At 33.4% G+C, this 15,734-nt stretch overlaps 3 protein-coding genes across 3 annotated transcripts in view; 2 read left to right on the top strand and 1 right to left on the bottom strand.

The window, feature by feature from the left end:
• The window catches only part of LOC104701325 (cyclin-B1-2-like), a 1,605-nt gene extending 509 nt beyond the window's left edge, over positions 1–1,096 (top strand). Inside the window, exons 2-4 of the mRNA XM_010416987.2 lie at positions 7–107; positions 423–520; positions 838–1,096. Coding sequence (XP_010415289.1) covers positions 7–107; positions 423–520; positions 838–938 — 300 coding nt within the window. The 3' untranslated portion in view covers positions 939–1,096. The remainder of the gene's footprint in view (positions 1–6; positions 108–422; positions 521–837) is intronic.
• LOC104701324 (protein CROWDED NUCLEI 1) lies at positions 9,076–14,140 on the top strand. The gene is made up of 8 exons (XM_010416986.2): positions 9,076–9,588; positions 9,790–9,999; positions 10,077–10,330; positions 10,459–10,729; positions 10,818–10,901; positions 11,263–13,328; positions 13,433–13,580; positions 13,688–14,140. Exons 1-8 carry the CDS (start codon positions 9,409–9,411, stop codon positions 13,883–13,885), a joined length of 3,411 nt encoding a protein of 1,136 aa, XP_010415288.1. The 5' UTR covers positions 9,076–9,408; the 3' UTR covers positions 13,886–14,140.
• Positions 14,635–15,734, bottom strand: part of LOC104704692 (histone acetyltransferase HAC2-like) — a 6,610-nt gene continuing 5,510 nt past the window's right edge. The window contains exons 10-12 of the mRNA XM_010420734.1: positions 15,148–15,525; positions 14,771–15,057; positions 14,635–14,680 (exon numbers count right to left, since the gene is read on the bottom strand). Coding sequence (XP_010419036.1) covers positions 14,635–14,680; positions 14,771–15,057; positions 15,148–15,525 — 711 coding nt within the window. The remainder of the gene's footprint in view (positions 14,681–14,770; positions 15,058–15,147; positions 15,526–15,734) is intronic.

The raw sequence follows: 15,734 nt of genomic DNA, 5'->3' as shown, positions 1-15,734 counted from the left end.
TTTCAGGAAAAGAAATCGAGAGAGACGATGAAGAGGATGGTCATTGGGCATACCTATGGGACTGCACTTCCATTGAAGATGGATATGGATAGGCAAATCCTCTCACGGTATGTGTTTTTGTAGTTGTAGTACTGTGACCTTGTTTCTCTGAATCTGGTTACTTGATGCTGGAACACTGATAGATCAGACTGTTGTTTAGCTATGTGTGAATCAATGCATTGGGTAGCTAGTGGTGATGTAAAAGTATTTAAGTTCTTTCTTTGTCTGTTACTTGAAACTATCTATGTGTGTTTTCGGGGGAGCATATGGTGGTTTTAAAAGTGTTTGCTGAATGATCTGCTGGGTTGTTAATAGTACTCTGAAAAGCAACATATGGTTGTACTGTTCTCATTCTATCTTTTTGTTTTCTCTTGTATATTTAGGTTTCAGAGACCTCCTGGACCAATTCCATCGTCAATGCTGGGTTTAGAAGTTTACACAGGAGCCGTTGATGACTTTGGTTTTGAGGATTACTTGAATGGTAATTGTCCTTTACTCCTATTATGTGTGTCTCAATGCTTTACATTCACTTGTTTAGATCAGTGGACACCAAATTGATGTTATTTCAGTATGCACTAGGAGAGAACAATTCGATAAAATTCATTCGATGATACTTCTTTGCTGCTTACAAGATGCTGAACTTTATTCAAAGCATCATATTGCTAGTATTTCTGTAGTTCACTAGTATGCTTCTCTTGACACCAATTGGCTAGATTTTTTTTAATATAAAGGGTCCAAACATATTGATTTTAAACTTGATATCGGTCATCTGACTCTAGTAATCTTCTTCCCTTGCAGATCCTCGTGAATCCGAGACATTCAAGCCTGTAGACTTTCACCACGGGATGGAAGTTCGTCTTGGCATCTCAAAGGGCCCGGTTGACCCAAGTTTCATGTAAGGCCACATCATGGGTGGTTTTTATTGGTTGCTGTGTTTTAGCTTTTGAATCATGGAATCAAGTGAGATCGTGTATGAACTTATTTCAACCATAGACCTTATATTCTCTCTCTTGACCCAAGTTTGAAATCAGATGAGACAACATGATCACTTCTAATAGTATGTCATGTTTTTCCACTGTCAATCAACTAGTAACTGAACTGAGAAAATATGGGATTGAGATATATCGAGAGGAACTTTAAAAAAAAAAATTATGAACTTGAACTCTCCAAATCAGAGGCGTTCTGGTGGGCTTTCCTTCATCTCTGGCCATAGTAAACCCGTCCTACCGAATACCGGTACAAGGAAAACCAAACCAAAACAGTCATAAAAACAAAACAGTCAAGAAGGTGCATTACAGAGATATTCTTACTACGGTTGCGGAAACAAAATACTAGTGAGATGGTACCAACTCAGCAACTCTGATGACTGATGACCGTCTTTCGTGCCTTTGTGGTTTCGGATTGGAGTTGTCTCGACGAGCTTCTTCATCTAACTCGTGAAAAAAAACTCTAGTCATTTCTCTGAAAATGTTGAACTAACTTTCAAGCCAAAAAAAAATAGAGAAGAAAATGAAAATACAAATACAAATATCAATTTCATTCTTTTATATTCCTCTCGATTTCTCACTTGAATCCCTCTCAGTTCGAGCCGGTGAGACTTGTTAAGACCGATTCTTTTTATATTTTTTTATTAACCGAGTCAAATTTTTACAATTCTTCACATCTCTATCCCATTCATAGTTTATCTCATTTCATCCTTTTCCATTTTACTGTTTGGAGTGAGCATGAAAACTCTACTTTTTTATGAGAGTAACTTAGAGGAAAACTCTACTCAACTCAACCGGTGATTTCTTAGAGGAAAAGATACGCAAACATGTTTTCTACTTTTCTTCATTCAGCTGACAAAATTGGAATCCCAAAATATTTGATTATTAATTTCTCCTTTTAAAAAGATGCTTTTTGCTAACAAAAAATTGATTCCCAAAGAAGTAAAGAGAAGAATATAAACAACGGTCACAAACACGATTGCATAATGTAAGAGGCCCCCTTCCCTCATGACTCTTTTAACTCGAACGTTCTTCTCACGTAGGCCCACTAACACTCCATTACTTCTCCTTAATTTCTTATCATGCTTACTATTTTATTGCAATTTATCACCAATATTGAACCCTTTCTGTTCCATTTATCACCAAATTTATACATTTTCATTTTTGCTTTCCAAAAGAAAAACATCTAAAATTATCCACGTCTTATTGTGTTCATGCCTAAAATGACATCTATATTTATTGCAAATTATTCTTATGGTAATATTAGTAGATAGCACAAATATGAAGTAAAATAAACAAAGGAAAAATTAGAAAAAAAAAAAAGATATTTTTAAAAATCTTTGTTCATCTACACTATATTTTTGTAGGTTTGGTCATATAGGTTTTAATATGCTTTTTAACCCAGTTTTACCCTTATTTTAAAAAAACCAAAATAAGAAAAATATACATATATTTTGAAAGTGTATTTATTTCCAAAAATAAGAAAACAAAATAGGAAACCTAAACCTCTAATTGATTGAGAGACTTCTACAATTATTAACACCCTTTTTTTGTTTCTCCTCTTTTACCAAGTCGTAAAAAAAAACAAACATCGATGATATAAAAAAACACAAAATGTTACTGAATGATAATATTATGAATGAGATGTCTAGCAATAGCAGCTGGATCCCCTTCCTAGGCAAAAAAAGAAGAAGATAATAAGAGCAAACTGATTATGCATGTAACACACAATAACGACGCAAAGTTTGATTGTCCATCATAAAAACACTTGCATCCAAAGCCACAGGTTTATGCAATTCGTGATAGCTAAAAATAAAATCATCCAAACACTCAGCAACTTCGATAATAGGCTAAAGTCGATTGTTGTGAAGAAAAGGAAAAATCTTGGGAGAAATAATGTTTAGTTTAAATCTGAGTAGCCTTTAAACAAGCATGTTGCCTAATGTTTCAATACCATATCTCTTGACCTCCATTTTTGGATATAAATCATGAGCGGGGTTGTCACTAGTCGAATCAAAAGAGTGATAAGAACAATGGAAGCCCACCTGCAATCACACAACATACAGAGCCAATTTTTGTTTTTTTTTTCATCATCACTAAATCTCCACTCATTGTTGGCATCCAATCTCCATACACCACAAGTAACATAGATTTGCATCATAATCAGGTAAATGAAAATTTCGTGGAAGGTGGAAAAGAGGGTAAACAACCGATCAGGTTAGGTTAAGTCATGTAGAATGTCGGTTTTTTCTGTATTTGTCTTTCTTCTAAATAATTAAGAATACATATTCTAAAATATGTTAGAACATATCTAAACAATAAATACAGAATCATAACTATAAATTCAGATTATTTAAAAAATATTGATTTTCCTTATTTAATTTATTTTCTTTCTATTTCTATGGTATTCTAAGTTTTACAAATTATAACTTCTAAATTATTTACTATATATCTTCTACTTCTTTTAGTATACAGGGTAAAACGTGGAAAATATATTCTGAACTGATGTAGAATGAAGAAAAATGTAGAATACATATTCTTAATTTTGTAGAACATACAAAATTCAAGTTTCTGAAGTTTTTAGAACAAATTTCCGTCTAAACTTCGTAGAACATGTACAAACTGTAGAATGAATAATCTAAATGTTTCAGAACTTGAAAAAATCGTAGAAAATATTTTCTGAACATTTTAGAACAGAAATCATCAATTTACAAACTGATTTTTGACACCCAAAAATATTTTTTTTCAAAATATTTTTTACATAGTTGTATACATGGGTTTTCTATTTGTTTTTTTGGTTTAAACTCCTAAAAACTTCACTATGTCTATTAGTAGGGGTATTTTCGTCACAAATGACAATCTTCAAAAAAAAGTGTAGATGGACAAATGTTTTAAAAACCTCATTTATTTCTAATTTTCCCCTAAACAAAATACCATAACAACATCTTTTTATAGGAAAATACCATAGGACCCACGTTTTTTTGGAGTAAAAAGACATAAACACCCTTTTTTGTTTTAGTGTTAGATAGAAAGAGTGAAAGATTTGGTGATTTTTTAAAATAGCATGTAATATTTATATTTTACATGTTATATTGAACTAAATAGCGTTAAATTGTAAACCCAAACCGACATATAATCTCGTTTTAATTATAAAATCTAAAACCTAACCATCTCATTTGTGAACCCAAACCGACATATAATTTCGTTCTAATTATAAAATATAAACTCTAACCATCTCATTTGTGAACTCAGACCGACATATAATTTCGTTCTAATTGTAAAATTTAAACCCTAACTATCTCATTTGTGAACCCAAACCGACATATAAGTTCATTCTAATTGTAAAATCTAAACCCTAACCATTTCATTTGTGAATCCAAACCGACATATAATCTCATTTGTGAACCCAAACTGACATATAATTTCGTTCTAATTGTAAAATCTAAACCCTAACCATCTCAGTTGTGAATCCAACCCGATATATAATTTTGTTCTAATTATAAAATATAAACCCTAACCATCTCATTTATGAATTCAAACCAACATATAATTTCATTCTAATTGTAAAATCTAAATCCTAACCATCTCATTTGTAAATCCAAACTGACATATAATTTCGTTCTAAAAAAATGACATGATATTTGAACAAATAACATGTATTATTGTATTAGGTATAAGAATAATTGTATATAAAAAAATAATTGTATATGAAAAGATAGAATATATTGTCAAAGGTAGTTTCTTAATTATTTTTGGTTTCAATGGTTTTGATGCATATTCCCTTATTCTTATAAGTAATTGGAGGTGCGAGTCTAATAAAAATCTGGGAGAAAGACGGCGGCAGCCAACGACCCACTTACTTTATCATCTTTATTTGCGTCTTCATACAAATTTCAAGTTTGTGGGCTAGCAATAGCGTTGAATTAACCAATTTAACTTTTTATGTATCTAGAGTTCTATACATACTAATGAAAAGGAAATATTTTGAAGTAAAATAAAATATAAATTGAGAATTATTGTATGAAATGCAATTCAACTTAGTATCTAGATTCTAGAAGAATTATAAAAAGAAAATTAAAAAGGGCAAAACAATCAAACAATTTCGAGATGAAAGAATTGTATTGATGTCGTTGAAAAATCGTAAACTGTAGCATTCAGACCGCCACTTTTTAGTGGATCTCACGTTTACACATGGACCGTGGACTAGGCATGATCACGATTATGCTTATCACATATACGGTTTATTAACTATCGCCTATCGATTACGTTTAGAAGTTTTGTTTAACATTAACCTTAAACGTTTAATAAACAGTTACAGTTAAATATGATTTTCGGTTAAAGTGATTATGGTTATATACGGTTATGATTATATAAAGTATTAATGTTATTTATTTTTAATTGAAATATGATTATTTATTTTTAATTGAAATATGATTATTTATTTTTAATAAACAGTTACAGTTAAATATGATTTTCGGTTAATTGATTATATAAAGTATTAATGTTATTTATTTTTAATTGAAATATCCTTTTAGTGTACTTATATTTCTATATATCATAAATAATATTAGTATATTTTATTATATTTAAAAAATAGTTACTGTTAAAAAATTATGGTTTAATTTTGCGGTTAACCAACAGTTTGATACGGTTAAAGTTAATTAATGGTTATGGTTAATATAATTTAACCATATAATTATGGCTAACAGTTACAGTTTTAACCGTTTATTCGGTTACGATTTAGATATGGTCCGGTTATGGTTTGATTTTGGTCATGCCTACCTTGGGCTCACCCATATCATACAACCGGTTTGCTACGTCCTGAAAGCTTTAAAGACTTGTTTACTGTCCCTACAAATCACCATATGATATTTTCCTGTGTTTTGTTTTCACTCGCACAGTTCTGACAATCACTTTCCGGAAGGTCACCCATATTGAAACTACTCCAGCATAAGCACACTTAACTCTAGAATTTTCTCAAGACCTTTGAAGATAAATACACTTTGGTGACATATGTAATTTAATCAATTCTTTTAAACCTTTCTAAATATCCCTGAAACCCGGATGTCACATAAACCTTACCAAAACTCGCTATTCTTTATATCACTGCTTGTTGTTTGGTAAACTTATGAAATTATCTTTTATTAGTCCCCTCTTGAAGTTTTGGAATTATATGTTATTTGTCGACACTAATTATATTCAACTTAAATCCGATTAAGAAAAAACAAAAAGTAATTGAATCTCAATCAAATATTGTATCCCCTAAATATTGGTAGGGAAGGATTTTGTGAAAAAGCTGAGGTGATATCGCCAGAGAGCTCGACACACATTTTTGCAATTTTTCCTCATTAGTTAATATTATTTACAATTCATGCCATTATATATCTTATTTAAAAATAAATTAAAAAATTTGTTATTTTCCAAATTAAATAACTTCCACCTCTTTTCCTAACATAATTTTATTAATATTTCAAAATTAACATATAAAATCTTGTATCTAATTTAATTAGTAAAAGTACTCAATATCTTTACATTAAAATACCAAAAACACATTCTTTAAAATACAAAAAAAAAGTAATTATATATTTTTAATGTATATTATACTTCTTGCCATTTTATATACAACTATATCTTAGAGTTTTAATATTAATATTCAACAACTCTGTTATATATATTGCTATGGAAGCATTTTAATAAATCAGGATAAATGATTAATTAAAAAATGAATTTAGTTTGTTGTTTTATTAAGAAGTGTAATATATATTATGTCAGCATAATTTACATTTTTGTATTGCATCTTTGTTAGTAATTGGATATTATTATATATTGTTAAATACTTCAATTTTTTTAATAATTTTCATCTCTGTAAATAATAATGTGAAACATAAAAGATATGAATTTGATCTCTAATAGCAAAAGAAATCATATTACCATTAATGGTTACATTGTATAAAAAAAATTCACCATCATCTTTAAATATTTAACAGGTAAAACATATTATTACATAAAATAAATGCAAATTTGAATAATACAAAAAGTTTTATTTACATATTTTGTTTTACATAAACAAAATTTAGATTCTATATAAAAAAATTACCTATAATAATTATGTATTCTGTATATAGTGCTGGTTGTTATCTAGTTGACTTTGGATGGAGAGAACTAGGAAAATTATCTAACCGCTTTTTACATGTCATTGTAAACCTGAAAAATTGTATATCAACCGGTTAAAAGAAAAAATTAGAAAAAGAGACCACCAATCTAATCTATTTTCATGTTTTTGGATTTAAAAAAAAAAACACATCAGTCTATTGTCTCTACTGCAAAATTTAGTTTTAAAATATCAAAATATACTAATTATATATTCTCTCCGTTTTTTATTACTTATCGTTTTAGAATTAAATTTTTGTGTCATAATACTTGTCGTTTTAGATTTTCAATGTAAATATTTGATAAATATTCCAATTTTATCTAACTATTTTAATGTTTTAACCAATCAAAAAATTAGAAATATATTTAAAAAGAATAAAAAATAAAATTAATAATTTTCTTAATCTATGTAAACAATCTTAAACAATTAACAAAAAAAAGGAGGGAATACTATATATCATTAAGACATTTAATATTAGGAAGCGAAAAATGAATCAAAAAAAACAAGACAGCACAATGATGGGTGCACGTGGAGACAGAACATATGCTTGCGTCCAACACAACAGCAGCCATATGCACAAGTCACAACCTGCAAGTCAACAGCTCTTAGCCACCTTGGCCTTTCTTTTTATTTCTTTTATATACTTTATTCCTTTTTTCCGTATTATCCACATTCCAAAATTGTACATGATATTATTTTTTGCTACCTGTTTTTTTTAATGACACCATAACTGACTATCAAAAGTGAAAGTTACAGCACACACAAAAATTTGTAAAATCTAATAGCCTAAATTTTAATGTAATTTGTTTGGTAACATTTATGTTAATTATCCAAATTCAACATTTTTTTTTGTCCAAATTAAAAATTTTCAAATTTATTTAATACTATAAATTTGTGGATTTTGACAAAAAATTTGTGGATGAGTTGTTAGATTTTAAGTATTATATTTTTTGCCTATACCAATCGTATAAATAGTACAATAACATTTAACTATTACTGCAATTAACACGCATACTATTGCAAATAAACCCAGTCAAGCACTTTTTTTTTCCATAATCAAGCACTCCTAAGGGCATTTTTATAGGAAGATCAGTTTGGGGTGTTCTTAAAGTATAAATATTGTGAAAATAATGTAAGATCAGCAAGTTTAGGGTGTTCTTAGAGTATAAATATTGTGAAAATAATATAAGATCAGCAGTTAAAAACTTTTGTTAAGAAGTTAGTTAATGGGAGAACATGTTTAAGATCTTAAGATTTAATAATATAATATTCTTAAACATATTACAATTATCAAAATTTATATAATAACATTTTAATTGCAAACTTATAAAACTTTTACTAAAATTCAAAATACAATACTAAATTTTTATGAAACAACAAAAACATTAAAGATAAAATAAACATATTAATTAATTAAAGCACACAAAATTTTTATTTAATTAATATATAGTTTAATGTCCAAATTTATTCCATATATTCTCAATCAGATCCTCTTTTAATTTGTGAAAAATTGTTTGCAAAAAATTGTATCCATTCACAGCTTGCCACGTCAGCTTAGAATTGAGTCAAGATCAGTTCTACATCAAAAACTAAAAAAAAATATTTTAAGCCACTATTCATTATTTTTTTATTTTTTTTTGCTAAGAACACCTCTGATGTTCTCCTTATAAAGATGTTCTAAAGAGTCTTATTAACTACTACTTTAAAAGGGTAGTTTCGTCTTAAAAAAAGTTCCACTCTTGCACAACGCATAACCGTTGTAATCACCTCAATAAATACCAAATATACCCTTACGGAACGTTCGAGCAAATCTTTAAGACGGCGGCCATAAATGTAAATAAAGTAAAAAAATAGGGTCCACTTTTATAATTAACATATGAAAAAAAAGGGAAGAACGTGAAACGGATCCGTGCGAGAGCCACACAAAAAAAGGTTCCAGCACAGACAATAGAGAGAGAGAGGAGAGAGAGATATGCTTAAGAGACGTTGTCGGACTTCAAATCAGTTTCGATACCGGAATTTAGGAACTCCGTTCAAATCCGATAAAGCTTCAAACTTTATCCATTAATTGGAGATTTCTCACAGAGAGAGAGAGAGAGAGACTGAAGAAGTCGAGAAAAAGTCAAGAGGGTTTCGGATTTTGGGTATCTGGGTTTTGATTTCTCGAGTTCAATTTCCGAATTAGGTCATAAAGTTAAGGTTTTTTTGTTTTGTTGGGCGAAATTGGAAAGGATGACCACGCCTTTATGGCAACGTTGGTCTACACCAACGAAAGCTAGGAATCCAGATTCGAACGGGTCTAGGCACGGAAAGGGTTTAGACATGGTGACCCCTGTTTCGGGTCGGGTTAGTCAGATCCAATTCGATGATCCAAGAATATTGCCTGAGAAGATTTCAGAGCTTGAAAAAGAGGTGAACTTGTTCGCTACTTTTATCTTTTTTTTGTGTGTTCAATGGCAATGTTTCCTCTAACTGTACTTTGTCGCTTTGCCAATTTAGTTCAAGAATCTTTAAGAATGTGTTATATGGAAGTGGAATTGTTTAATTGTGAATAGTAGTGATTCTTACTGTTTGGATCTTTTGTGTTGTTCTGGTAAAAAAATAAAAATACAGCTTTTTGAATACCAACACAGTATGGGACTTCTTCTGATTGAGAAAAAGGGGTGGAGTTCCGAATATGACAAGCTTCAACAGGATTTTGAAGAGGCCAATGAGTGTCTCAAGCGGGAACGTAATGCGCATATGGTTGCTATAGCAGATGTTGAGAAGAGGGAAGAAGGGTTGAGGAAAGCTTTGGGGATTGAGAAGCAATGTTCACATGATGTAAGTTTCTTTATGATTCTTTTTTCGGCCATAAGCATATTTTTTTAGCACATTATGACACTCTGAAACTGTTGCAGCTGGAGAAGGCTCTGCGGGAACTACTCTCTGAAAACGCAGAGATCAAATTTACAGCTGACTCAAAGTTGACTGAGGCAAACGCATTGGTAAGAAGTGTGGAAGAAAAATCTCTTGAAGTTGAGGCAAAGCTGCGTGCTGTTGATGCAAGACTTGCTGAAGTTAGTAGAAAGAGCTCAGAGGTGGAGAGGAAGGCAAAGGAAGTGGAAGCTCGAGAAAGTTCTCTTCAAAGGGAGCGATTTTCCTACATTGCTGAGTACGTATTAGACTTCTTGCCATGTATCTTTTTTGTATGTTGAACCATTTATCTTTGTGTCGTTTCTTTGCTTCTTATTGAGGGGAGGGCTGACTCACTCAACTTGTTTTTTCCTTCTAATTTCTCAGACGAGAAGCTGACGAGGCAACTTTGTCAAAGCAGAGGGAGGACTTGCGTGAATGGGAAAGAAAGTTGCAAGAAGGAGAAGAAAGGGTTGCTAAATCTCAAATGATAGTAAAACAGAGAGAGGACAGGGCAAATGAAAACGATAAGATTATCAAGCAAAAGGGAAAAGAACTAGAAGAGGCACAAAAGAAGATCGATGCTGCTAACCTTGCTGTGAAGAAATTAGAAGATGATATCAGCTTGAGGATAAAAGATCTTGCTTTAAGGGAGCAAGTAAGCAGCTCGTGTTTCCTTGTGGTATTTTTTTATTATATCAAGTGTTTTGAAACCTTGTTCATTTACATGTTTTCTCTGTATCTAGGAAACTGATGTGTTGAAGAAATCCATAGAGACAAAAGCGCGAGAGCTACAAGCTCTGCAAGAGAAACTGGAATCCAGAGAAAAGGCAAGTCCTTTCTCCCTCACTACAAATATATATGTATTTCTGTGTCACCCCCTTCTGTGGATAAAAATCTGATGCTACGTATGTCTCGAGCTTTGATATTTGGTAGAATAAATTGCTTGCTGACTATAGCCAGAGGGTTATCCTCTTTGTGCAGTTGATTACGTATATTGGGTCCCATTCTGAGCTTAGTTCTTTGGGCAGGAAAATATTTCAATTTCCATCACAATTTTTCTTTCTTATGCGCTATTGTTTCACATTTTGAATCATTTTTCGTTTTCTGTATTATGAGTAAACTATTTTATTCTGAATATCACATGTGTGCATTTTGGGTGTTAACTGTTTAATGTTTGCTGATTGGCAGATGGCAGTTCAACAACTAATTGATGAACACCAAGCTAAGTTGGATGCAACACAGCGTGAGTTTGAGTTGGAAATGGAACAGAAAAGAAAATCTGTTGATGACAGCTTGAAGAGCAAGGTTGCAGAAGTGGAAAAGAGGGAGGCCGAGTGGAAGCACATGGAGGAGAAAGTTGTTAAACGTGAACAGGCATTAGACAGGAAACTTGAGAAGCATAAAGAGAAAGAAAAAGATTTTGATTTAAGACTGAAAGGCATAAATGGCAGAGAGAAAGTCTTGAAAAGCGAGGAGAAGGAATTGGAAACTGAGAAGAGAAAACTGCTTGAGGATAAGGAAATTATTCTTAGTCGTAAAGCTGAAGTCGAGAAGATAAGGGCTGAAAATGAAGTACAGCTATCAGAAATTCACAAAGAGAAGGAAGGGCTTAGAGTTACTGAGGAGGAGAGGTCTGAGTATCATCGTCTGCAAGCCGAATTAAAAGAGCAAATAGAAAAGTGCAGGTCTCAACAGGAGCTTCTTATTAAGGAGGCTGAGGATCTAAAGACCCAAAGGGAAAGTTTTGAGAAAGAATGGGAAGAACTTGATGAGAGGAAAGCTAAGATTGAGAACGAACTAAAGAATATAACTGATCAGAAGGAAAAATTAGAGAGAGACAGTCACTTGGAAGAAGAAAGGCTTATAAAAGAAAAGCAGGCAGCTTATGAAAACATGCAAAGGGAGCTAGAAGCGCTTGAAGTAGCAAAAGCTTCATTTGCAGAGACTATGGAGCATGAGCGTTCAGTGCTCTCCAATAAAGCTGAGAGCGATAGAAGTCAATTGCTTCATGAGATTGAAATGCGTAAAAGGAAACTTGAGTCTGATATGCAGACTAAACTGGAAGAAAGGGAAAGAGAGCTGCAAGCAAAAGAGAAGCTATTTGAGGAAGAGAAGGAGCACGAATTGAACAATATTAACTACCTAAGAGACGTAGCCAGAAGAGAAATGGCGGACATGCAGAATGAAAGAGACAGAATAAAGAAAGAAAAGCTAGAAGTAGATGCTAGTAAAAATTATCTTGAAGAGCAGCAGACAGAAATCCGGAAAGATGTTGATGACCTTGTTGCCTTGACCAAGAAACTGAAGGAACAGAGGGAGCAATTCATTAGTGAGAGAAGTCGTTTTCTTTCTTCCATGGAAAGTAACAGGAACTGCAATCCGTGCGGCGAACTTCTTTCTGAGCTCGTACTTCCTGAAATTGATAACGTGGAAATGCCTAATATGTCAAAACTGGCCAATATTCTTGATAACGAAGCACCAAGGCAGGAGGAGATTAGGGATATATCCCCAACTGCTGCTGGCTTAGGATTGCCAGTTGCTGGTGGGACGGTGTCATGGTTCCGGAAATGTACTTCAAAGATTCTTAAGCTGTCCCCAATAAAAATGGCAGAACCTTCTGTTACTTGGAATTTGGCTGATCAAGAGCCTCAACCTACGGACCAAGCTAACTTGAACAGTGGGCCATCAACTACGCCTCATGCAGCGGCCAACTATTCCTTTGATGTTGAAAAGTCTGAATCTGAAACTGGCACAAAAGAAGTTGAAGTCTCCAATGTAAACTCAGACGGTGATCAAAGCAACATCAACAGCAAGGCTCAAGAAGTTGCTGCAGATTCTTTTTCCAATCAAAATGTCGAGGGTCAATCACGCATGAGAGGGAAAGCGAAAGCCAGAACCAGAAGAACACGCTCTGTCAAAGATGTTGTAGGAGAAGCTAAAGCCATATATGGAGAATCTATAAACCTATGTGAACCCAATGTTTCAACAGAAAATGTTGACGACTCTGCTAAAGAAATTGATGGAAGCACGGGTGAACCTGGTCGTGCTGATAAAGCAACTTCAATGAACGGACGGAAACGTGGGCGTGTGGGTTCTTTGAGAACTTGTACTACTGAGCAGGATGGTAACGAGAGTGATGGAAAATCAGATAGTGTCACCGGAGGAGCACATCAGCGGAAGAGGCGGCAAAAGGTTGTATCAGAACAGCAAGGAGAAGTGGTGGGACAAAGATATAATCTCAGGCGACCTAGAAGGTAATTTCAAATCCCAAAAACAGTTGCTGAGGATAATGTGTTGCAGCTGTTTGTTCGTCTCTTTATTCAGGCTGTTTAATAAATGTTACACTTTGGGTTATTAGGGTAACTGGAGAAACCACACTTAGTAAGAAGAACGAAGAGACTAGTGGAGTGCAACAAGACGAGGTGGTTTACTGTGCTCAAACCACCGCCACAGCATCATTAGACGTTGCTGTTAGTGACAATGGAGTAAGCACAAATGTGGTGCAGGTAATAATATGCTCTCACAAGTTAGCTGGTTTTTTTGTTTTTTTACCCCTTCTTTCGATATTTGCTTTCTTGACAAATCTGTTTCTTTCAATTGTATGTTTCAATAGCATGAAGCCACAGCAGACTCTCAAGATACAGATGCTGGTTCGCCCAAAAGACCATGTGAGAGTGAGGCGATGAGCGAAGAAGATGTGAACAAAACACCCCAAAGGGTTGACTCGGATGGTGAAGATGATGAATCAGATGCAGAACATCCCGGGAAAGTCTCCATTGGTAAGAAGCTTTGGACTTTCCTGACGACGTAGCCCAATCTGGATGTAGTTCCGCCTATGATGATGAAGAGCTAATCTTCATCTGTTGACAATATTAGTGTTTTGCTTTGTTATCTTTAGCTACGTAGAAGGTTTGTGTTAATTCTGTTTGGATATTTTCCACCAAAATGTAGTGTTTTCTTTCTAGCTTCAAGAATTCTCAATTCTTTTGGTATGTTTTAGATGATGATTTAACTATTTTTATGAGAGTGGTTCTACTTGTAACAACAAAGTGTTTGCATCTGATCCTTTGATTATGTGTTTTTGTTTGTGACTTGCGAGAAAACGTTCAAATGAAATGAAAGCCAAGTCCTTTGCTATCTACGGCATCTTACCTATTAAAACGAATTAAGACTCATCACTTCGTCTAGATAGATGGAAGATTTGCAGTAACTGAGGATCAAGTGAATATGAAAATAGGTAGACTGAAACGAGAATGCAACTTTCCGCATTTAAATATGCGGTATGTTACACAAAAGGAATGACATATATATATATATATATATGTTGACTGACAACAGACGTTATATTACACAAATAGGAAAAAACCTATCAACACCAAACTTATTTTCTCTCTATTGAACACTTCACAAAAAATAAACAACAACTGAGTCTGAGCACTCTTGACAACGAATAGTTTTCATCTAAGGACAGGTTTTAATCAGTACAGATTCTTCTTTAGTCTAGACACTATCATAGCACACCTATGCAATGTACAATTCGTCCCTTTGACTCACTCCACTTTAGTACTTTACACCATACTTCTTAATCAACAGTTCCTTCATATCTCTGAGAACATGAGAGATACAAAGTTAAAAAGCTGAAGTTGCAGAGAAGATTAACAAGAAAAAAATCATAAACAGAGCATTGGAAAACTACCTGCAGCCTGGTACAGGGCAATTAAGATCTCGGCAATGGTGCGCATGGATCTTTACTATCTGTGACAAACTATTGCAAGTCTTACAACCGCAATTCTTACAAGAAACTCCCATCTCTTTGGTTTTGAATCGGCAAATATTACAAGGAACTCCCATCTTTTGGATTTTGCATCGTTCATTGTGAATGAACAATACTTGAACTTCTCTGCATTTCGGGTATGAGCACGTTTTAGAGGCCGTGGGTTGGCACAGAGATGCGTGCTGCAATGCTTTCAGTATCTCAAGAACCTAGGAGAGAGAGAGAGAGTAACAAGTTGGTAAACAAGTCAAAAGTAAAAAAACCAAAAGAAACAGATTTGCTTTCAAGATATTACTTACCATTACGGTTTTAGGGGGAACTCCATTAGCTGAAGCGAGTGTTGGGAAAATATGAAGATGACGAACGGTTTCTTTATCGGTATAACATCCAGTGCAAGCTCGGTAATCCGGACAGAGCAAACAAGGCAAGTAGATACTTGTCGAAACATCTTTCTTGCAGTTCGTGCAGGTGAGACCGCTAGAGTTTTGAGAGTGATGATGAAGCTTAGTTGAGGTGTGAAGATTGTGAAGTATCATCATCGAAGAATACTTAGCATGTCGAAGCGTGTGGAAGATGTAATTATCCTTTTGAGAAATAGCTAAGAACGCTTGTCTGCTATCGAACATTTCGTTTTCTAGAATGATATCATTATCCACAGTTGTGACATTCACCTGTTGCTGTGGAAGTAAAGAAAACCAAACCTAACGTTAGTACAAAATTTTAACTAAACAAGAGAATCGTTATATGATTTAAAGAAGGGTAAGTAATAAATAACCTTTGAGAGTTGATGCTTCTTCTCTTTGTTATTGGTATCATCATATATGTGTTCACCAGGAAGCTCTTGTTTTGAATCATAGCAGCTTTCACACAGTTGAAGATTCTTGCA

This window comes from Camelina sativa, chromosome 7 (assembly GCF_000633955.1).
Source record: "Camelina sativa cultivar DH55 chromosome 7, Cs, whole genome shotgun sequence".
Classification (NCBI taxonomy): Eukaryota; Viridiplantae; Streptophyta; class Magnoliopsida; order Brassicales; family Brassicaceae; genus Camelina; species Camelina sativa.
Note: the sequence above shows the minus strand (reverse complement) of the source record. Positions and strands in the feature narration are given on the sequence as shown.